Consider the following 8,722-nt stretch of genomic DNA (forward strand, 5'->3'; position numbering starts at 1 on the left):
TTCCTTCTTCCCCAGTACATCGACATCTGGGAAGTTTATATGATTGAGGAATCGCCGTTGGGAACGGTGTTGGGAGCTACTGAAAGGCGCTGGGAAATAATCTGAGCTGGGGGGGGGGGTGTATTTTAATGGAGGTTTTCAGAACTCCAAGATTTCCTCCCTTTATTTGATCGATGGTAAATATGTTTCTTTCGTCCCCATTTTAAAGATTATACACGAGCTTCTGGCGAGTCAATTAAAAGAAGACGCACGGCTAATTCTACGGTTTTTAAAAAATGAGGTGGCGACCAATTTCTAACAATTTTAATTCAAAGTTCCTCTTTTTCTTCATAATTTCGCTGGAGTTTTGTTGTCCTTATGATTTTACCCCTTTGACAGGTCAAGGATTGTACTTGCCGAAACAAGTACGATACATCCGGATAAGATTTCGTTTGAGAGCCCTTTGCGATGAAATTGTAAGCGATATCCTGTTTTATTTTTGCTTTGTAGCCGGGATGCGTTCTTCGAGCCACAATGGATTGCATGGACGAGAAATGCCTGATTCCAAGCAAGTTCCACGAAATGGTTAAGAGCCCAAGCGCCTGTTCGCGAGTTCACAGCATCGACGTGATCCTGGGATTTGCAAAGGATCAATCCCTGCTCAACTCTGCACCCCTCTCTTCCAAGTCCATCCAGGAGACGGGGGAATCCCAGCAGAGTGACCGCTACAGCCACGTCCCCTCCCTGGGCTCGGCTCGGCCAGGCACGCCTGACGGTAAGGTGGCATTTTCAACTTTCAGAATGCTGGCCTTAAACTTTGCGCGATTGAGTTTTATGTAGAACGGGCAAAAAAAAAACAAAACAATGTGGAATTTTATCACCGTTCACGTGTATTCTTTTTATACAAAAACATTTTGCTAGTTAAAAGAAAATAAGACCAAACTCCATGCGAATGTGAGTACCAATACCCTTCACTACTGAAACTCTCAGCGCGGTAGAGATACTTGCAGGAGTTATCGCATGTGATTTGTTCATAGCGTACTAAATATTTCATATTGTAGTTAAATGTTTCCCACATGGACGGAGAGGCCTTATATTCTCATGAACTTCATATATAAAAACAGATATTATACAAATAGACTACCTCATCATTTAATCTTACAATAATTACATTTAAATTTTATTATCTTAAAACAGGGCTTTAAAAAAATCTTCCTACTAAAGTCTGAGAGGTTAAATTCATACTTTGGGTGACGCCGTTGCTGCCTCACAGCGCCAGAGACCTGGGTTCAAACCTGATCTCAAGTGTTGTCTGTGTGGAGTTCGCACGTTCTCCCGGCGACCTCGAGGCTTTTTTGATCTGGGTGATCCGATTTCCTTTCACACGCCAAAAGATATTGCGGGCCAGTAGGTTAATTAATGGCTGCAAATTGCCCCTAGTGTGTAGGTGAGTGGTTGAATGGGGGGGGGGGGGAGGCTGTTGGTAGAATGTGAAGAGCACAGGATGATTCGTATAGATGGGAGCAATGGTCAGAGCGGGCTCGTGTTTGCGAGCTGGATCGCTCTGTGACTTTAAGCAAAGGGAAATCGTTTAAGTCATCTTTCACTTGCGCGCCCGGTCTTTTATTTGAAACTGACGGAGTTAAGTACAATATCTTCGGGTGAGAGGGCTCTAATAGTTCACTTTAGAAAAAAATCAGAGCCTTCTGTGTGTGCGTCATCTTTATAAAAATAGAAAATAATTCCCATGTTGACATTTCGCGAGGCAATTTAGCAAATGTAATCGCCGTGATTGCGCAAGCACGTTATAATAAATCTTAAATCTGGAGGAGGTGCTGGTTAGTCACAGAGCGGAGAGCACACCTGTCGAATTCAGAGACTGCACTTTAGAGAAAGTTTGTGGGGAAAAAGAATCTGGTGGTCTTCCTTTTATTGACACGATTAGTAACACTACCATGTATCAAAGTTAGGGGCAATTTATTCCAACAATTCAGCCTAAATCTAGAAGGAGGGCGGGGCTTATGTTCCAGCTCGTCCTGCTTCGGGTTCCTAACTGAACCGGAACTGAGTTCGATCATCGAACCGCGCCGAATTTCCCTTCGGTACAATCAATAGCTTTGTTCTGCACTCAAATTGGGGGTGCGTTCTGCTAATCCTTTTTAAAAACTCTGTAATTAAATTTGAGAGCATAAAGAATTATACTTTGAAACGTATAGGCAATACTTGAGGCCGAACAATGTTCGTTCTGTTATCGTAACATTAATTGTTGCACGGACGCAAGTTTCTGATACACTTTAGCTCATTTGCCAAACTTGTTGATTGTCGGTGGTCATTTATTCCCATTTCAATGAAATGCGTTGTGTTAGCCTCTTGTTAGCAAGTCCTCTAGACTAAAGTGATATTTTGGGATATATTGCCGCGTTTGCTTAACTTTGAGCTCTTTGTCTCTTTGTTTTTGTTGTGGTCTGGAGGCTTTGTTTTGATTTCCTCTGGATGAGCTTATTCGCCTTCTGATCCCAGTTTCGTGGCCTCTTCCACACGACTGCGATCATTTTGCAAACCAGCAGCTTGGCGCACAGCGCCGTTGTTTCCACGTGGAGCCACCAAGATTTAAAAAAAAGAAAGGAATTATGAGGAAGGAGGACAAACTGGGGGACAGTAGCTGAGCATCTGGTCCGTCTTGAAGGGTCGGTGGTCAAGGCCTCGAACCGTGGGTTACCAACCTCCCTCCCCCTCCACCCCCCCATGCTCGTAAACAGAGTTCAGTCCTAATCACCATTCAAATCAAATCAGCTGGCGAGGCGTGTGGGAAACAAGCTGGCCAGGAAGTTTGCGATCAAGTCGCTTTTCAGAAAATTGCAAATCGATGTAACCTATTTCCAAAGGCTGATTTGCCATTGAGGCTATTGTTCTTTCGCATGAAACCACTCCCGATAAAGTGAGTGTGTGCGACGACTTCAGAATCAAACAGCATCCGATCTGGAGGTCGGATACCTGAACGTGAAGCGGATCTGTGTTGTATGAATCTACTGAATGATAAGTTAAGCAGAACCTGTAGTTACCCGCGTTGTGTTTTCAGGATTCTGAGGCGAGTTGTTGAGAATGTGGGAGAATAAAGCATGAGGTTTAGTGTAAGTGACTGACGTTTGGCATGGACTCCGTGGACTGACAGATCTGTTTCCACGCTACATCTTTAAGACTCGCTGATTAACTTTCTGCCCCTCCACCTCGATTCTGAGAGGGAATGATATTTAGCCTCTGTCGCGCCCAGCTTGGTTTAGCTTCCACACTTTGGGAGATGATTTCTGCCAAGTTAATTATGTGTTGGTTTTCCTTAGATTCTGGCCTGTTCTTGAGCAAATGCAGAGACGAGCTGGGTGAGTTCGGCAGCTCTACCGTAAGCCAGGAGGAAGCTGGTCTGGACATGGACGAGGAGCCGCCCAAGAAGAAACACCGAAGAAACCGGACGACCTTCACCACCTACCAGCTCCACGAGTTGGAGAGAGCGTTCGAGAAGTCACACTACCCCGATGTGTACAGCAGGGAGGAGCTGGCTATGAAGGTCAACTTGCCGGAGGTCCGAGTCCAGGTGAGTCGGGGGAAGGAGCCCACGTTGAGGGAGCCAGAGGAGAGAGTCCAAAAGGCGAAGCGACGGAGTCTGGAACAAACTGGTGAAGGAACTCAGCGGTCAAACGTGAGTTCCTCCAGCAGCTTGGCTTTTTGTTAATGCTGGACAGAAATTGTACTCCTGCACGACAAGGAGAGAGGCGGAGAAAACAAGAGGGGAAATGAGAGGGAAAATTGAAATAAGCAGAGATTAAACCCAACCGTATACAGCGAGGATAAACACAGAGCTGAAACGTTCGAAACAAGGGAGGTCAGATAAAGAAAGAAAATTGAGAATAAAAATGAGAAAATAAAATTAAGAATGTTTATTATTTCAGAATAAAGAATGGAAGAGTGCTAGTGATAAAATGATGCAGAAATGTCGATGACACCCGATTCACTACAAGGAGAAGGTCACGGTAATGGGACACGTTTGCATTTGAAATCACGCATTGTTTCCAAATCCAATTACAACATGCTCCCAGTGGTGGTAAATCATCAGGGCATCTCAAACAATTAACGTTTCCAGCTGATGCCCTTCATCTACCCTGGAAAAGAAAGGGGAAGAAACCCGAATAAGAAGGTGGGGGAGGGGAAGGGGTAACAACTGGCGGGTGATTGGCGGAACCGGGTGAGGTGGAGGGTGGATGGAGGGGGAGGGGAATAGGGTAAGAAGCTGGGAGGTGATAGAGGGAAGAGGAAGCTGAAGAAAAAAGCAATCTCATACCTGAGGACAGTAGACCATGGAAGAAAGGGAAGGAGGAGGGGCAACAGAGGGAGGTGATAGGCAGATGGGAAGAGAGATGGGAACCAGAGTGGGGAAAGGGAAAAAAAGAGAGAGAATGGGGAGGGATGTGGAGAACTACTGGAAGTTAGAGAAGAGATATCAGGTGTTGCTCCTCCAACTTGAGAGTTGCCTCGTTGTGGAAGTAGAAAATGCCATGGACAGACTTTAACCAATTTTTCCCAGGATCAATAAAGTATGACTATGAGTATGACCTGACAGAATGGGAAGTCTGAGATGTCCTCTTTCTTTAAAGAATGGGGTTTCCCTTACACATCCATCGATGCTGCCCTCACCTGCATCTCCATTTCTCACACATCTGCCCTCATCCCATCCTCCCATTGTCATAACAGCATGAGGGTTCCCTTTCTCCTTAGCTACCACCCCATGAGTCTCCATATCCAGCACATCGTTCTCCATAAATTCTGCCATCTACAATGGGATCCTACCACTAAGCACATCTATCCTTTCCCCCACTCTCCACTTTCTATGGGGATCACTCTCTACATGCTCCCTTGTCCACCCATCCTTCCCCACTCATATCTCCTTCCTGGCACTTATCCCTGGAAGTGGGACAAGTCTTACACCTCCTCCCTCACCATCATTCAGGACTCCAAACAGTCCTTCCATGTGAAGTGACACCAGTCTGTAAGGGTCATCTATTGTATCAGAAGTTCCTGGTGTGGCTTCCTCTACATCGGTGCGACCTGACCTAGATTGGGAGACCACTTAAATGAGCACCTTCACTTTGTCTGTCAGAAAAGGCAGAATTTCCTGGTGGCCACCCATTTCAATTTGACTTCCCATCCTGACATGTCCGTCCATGGCCTCTTCTACTGCCATGACGAGGCCACACTCAGGTTGGATGAAGGGAAGAGGCAGTTCCTAAAACGTTGAGTGTTGAATGCTGCTATGCCTCCTGCCCCATGGTAGTAATGCGAAGAGAGCATGTTCTGGATGGCAAGTGTCCTTAATGGTGAATGTCTCCATCCTCAGGGATTGCTTTTTGAAGATCCTTGATGGTAGGAAGGGTTGTGCCCCTGATGCGTCTATAACCCTGTGCAGCCACTTTTTATCTTGCACATTGGAGCTTCCTTATTAGGCTGTAATGCAACAGTCAGAACACTCCCTGCTGTTCTGCTGTAGACATTTGCTGGTCTTTGGTGTCATAACAAATCTCCTCAAACTCCTAATGAAGTATAGTCACTGGCATAGAGGGAAAATGATCTGGTGAATGAGTAGCAGTTGATGCCACTAATGAGTTGAGAAACTTTGCTCAATTTCTCAGGTTTCCCCTCTCTGTAAAACCGTGTTATGATTTGCGGCCACAATTATCCAAATGCCTGGAACACTCAAAAAAAAATACTTACGCAGGCTGTCTCAGGGTACATCCCTGGGCACAGCAGTGGGTCAGCTGAGCCGGCTCGCTGCATGTGCGCTGCAGACTGGGCCACAATCCACTGAACAGACTAACAGCTGAGCAGCAAATGACATACTGGACTGAGGTTGATAACTACTGAAGTGGACCCATCAGAAATCTGCTCCTAGGAGAAGGGTGAACTTGTGATCCTGATACACAACCAGAGACGCTGGTGAACTTCAACTAGGCATTGATTATCTCTGACTCCTTTTATGCACCCCAATTAGATGATTTAACATTCACTTTGTTTGTGCACTTATAAAGGACCTTGTCCCTGCAAATTGATCCTGTACCCTAAGAGGAGATGAAAATTTCTGACATCTCAATTAAGAATAAATGCCCTTCCTCTTTCAGACTTGCAACAACACCAGGAGCTCACACTAGGGCTCTGCATCAAACACTCAACCCAACAATGATGTACCAATATGTGATTAAACTTATCATTTGAAGACTATCCCTTTATTTCAATTAACACAATCTCAGATATTTCAAATATATTTGAAAGCAGAATTGACAGGAACACAGATACCTTTTTGTTAAATCTGTTTGCATAAGGATGGGGCTTGCCACTATACCTTGTTGAGTTAGATATCATGGCATTTTTTTCATGGGCGAATTAGAATAAATCCAAGACTGTGCAGAACTAATTTGTTTGCAATATATTCAGGATTGCATTATCCAAAACACAGCACAAATGCCAAGGGCAGAATGGTCACTGTCTGTGGTACAAGTTTCTGCAGTCGATTACTAAGCAAGGGATGCTGAGAGTTCTCCAACTTGCTGTCTCAGGGAGATTCAGCTAGTTCAGCTCATGGTAGATTTTGAACCCGACGGTCCTTAGTCTGTATAAGTTGACAGCTCACCCACTGCATGACAGGGGAAACATACCCTAGAATACATATTGAACAATTTGCTGTACGAAGCCATATGTTAGGTGGAGCTAAAACCCATCAAATATTTATTTTATTAAGGTGTGCAGTCCACAATTAAATCCCTATAATACAGTTTGCCTTGTACACTCAGGCATAATTCCCCTGTGACCCTACAGTGGGTGAGGCTGTTAAATTATACAGACCAAAGGCTGCTGGGCTTAAGATCTGCCATGTGCTGAATCGACTGGTGAGAGCTTTTAGCACCCTGAAATGGGATAGACTACAGAAGCCTGTATGGAAAGGATTCCTTATGCTCTTTGTACTTGTGCCATCCCTTTCATAATACAGCCTGATTCTACTGTCAATCCTTTCACCATAGCCTTAGACCATATTCCATCTTCCTTAAAAGATGCCGTGACCTCTAGTTCAGCAAGATCCTGGGCAAAATATTTTGCACTTTGTATCTGCAAATAATGATTTTTCACCACCCTCTTTACCAACAGCTGTAAATAAATGAACTCTCCCCCTTGAGTTGCTAGCCCGAGATATATTTTGGTCACCGATGTACTTCAGGATTCAGTGGGATCTCGGGTCTCTTCACAAAACAACAATATCCCATTGCCAACACCAGTCTCTGCTGCACATTCCTACTGGCTTTGATATCTCATAGAAAGAAGCAGAAATCCACACATAGCATTCTAATCATGACTTAACTAACGTTGTCCTGATTTATCTTTAGCTCATTACACTGGCATTCAACACAATTTTAATGGCTTCCTTTCTTTCTGCACTCCCGCATGGTGAATTATATCTTTAAATGCTTGGGTTTATTTATTGTCTTTCTGTGTTTAGCCATGAACCAGAACTAGAAAGGCAGCCAATGTTTCCAGTTTCAATCACTATACACTGATTGCTAAAGGAAGTGTGCTGGTAAGAGGATATGATTGGTTTAAGCAAAGCCCGGTGGTGGAATTTGCCTGTGGTGCAGACCTGTAAAGCCAACCAAAGATCATGGAAACATATCACCAACATGATTTTGGATTTTCAGCAGAAAGGGTCAGAAGATTGGGGTGGGATCCTGAAGAGGGTGGGGGTAGTCTGTGCAACCAATATCCTGCATAAATCATTCCTACAAAATTTCTTTCTTTTAAAAATCACAGGTGTGGTTTCAAAACCGCAGGGCAAAGTGGAGAAGACAAGAAAAAATTGAGGCCAGCACGATGAAGTTGCATGATTCTCCCATGCTGTCCTTCAACAGACCACCAATGCCCTCCAGTATCGGACCCATGAGCAATTCCCTCCCCCTGGATCCCTGGTTGACATCTCCCATTTCTAATGCAACCTCCATCCACAGTATACCAGGCTTCATGGGGGCACCTCAAGGCTTGCAGACCGGTTACTCGGGTCACACGTTCTTAAACTCCCCTCCACCAATGGCCCAGACAATGCAGTCCATGGGACCTCCGACTTACCAGTGTGCAACAACATTTGTTGACAAGTATCCATTGGAAGATGCAGATCAGAGAAGTTCTAGCATTGCCTCCTTAAGGATGAAAGCAAAGGAGCACATTCAGTCCATCGACAAAAGCTGGCAACCCATCTGACAGAACAATATGAAATGAGGACCAATTGTAATCCAACAGATTCCAGGTTGGAATATTGATGAGATGGATTCCTTCAGTTTCTACGTGACTTCGTATAATTATGGACTAGTAGTCATGACAACAAATGCCTACATCTTGAAAGCTATCGGCATAACCAGCATAATCTGAGATACAATACCAATTGTGACTGGACTTAGATAAAAGCCAAAGGACGAACTTTATCTTTTCATTAATTAAGGTGATAATTTTGTGCTAAGGGAATTTCCCATTTTCCACAGTTTTTCACTACCGTGAGGTTATAGCAAAATGTTGTCTTCCATTCCTATTCCAAATAGATATGTCAGATATGTAGCTATGTGCAATTATTTTTTATGTTATTGAGGAACCTAGGCAAAGGACCAAAGGCCCAGAGTGCAGGACACTGCCAAGGTTATAAAGAATAGAAAAGGAGATGAGC

At 44.3% G+C, this 8,722-nt stretch overlaps 1 protein-coding gene across 1 annotated transcript; it reads left to right on the top strand.

Moving 5' to 3' along the window:
- The first annotated feature begins 513 nt into the window (after nt 1-513).
- Nucleotides 514-8,265, top strand: rx1 (retinal homeobox gene 1). The gene is made up of 3 exons (XM_063032130.1): nt 514-754; nt 3,318-3,568; nt 7,822-8,265. The coding sequence occupies exons 1-3, from the start codon at nt 514-516 to the stop codon at nt 8,263-8,265; spliced, it is 936 nt and encodes a 311-aa protein (XP_062888200.1).
- The last annotated feature ends 457 nt before the right edge of the window (nt 8,266-8,722 follow it).

This window comes from Mobula hypostoma, chromosome 24, assembly GCF_963921235.1.
Source record: "Mobula hypostoma chromosome 24, sMobHyp1.1, whole genome shotgun sequence".
NCBI lineage: Eukaryota > Metazoa > Chordata > Chondrichthyes > Myliobatiformes > Myliobatidae > Mobula > Mobula hypostoma.

What these genes read in the sequence shown, in the direction of transcription:
- rx1 (XM_063032130.1), top strand. Translation starts at nt 514, where the DNA reads ATGGATTGCATGGACGAGAAATGCCTGATTCCAAGCAAGTTCCACGAA. An exon ending in TCGGCCAGGCACGCCTGACG is followed by an intron (nt 755 to 3,317) that starts GTAAGGTGGCAT and finishes GGTTTTCCTTAG; the next exon opens with ATTCTGGCCTGTTCTTGAGC. An exon ending in TGCCGGAGGTCCGAGTCCAG is followed by an intron (nt 3,569 to 7,821) that starts GTGAGTCGGGGG and finishes TAAAAATCACAG; the next exon opens with GTGTGGTTTCAAAACCGCAG.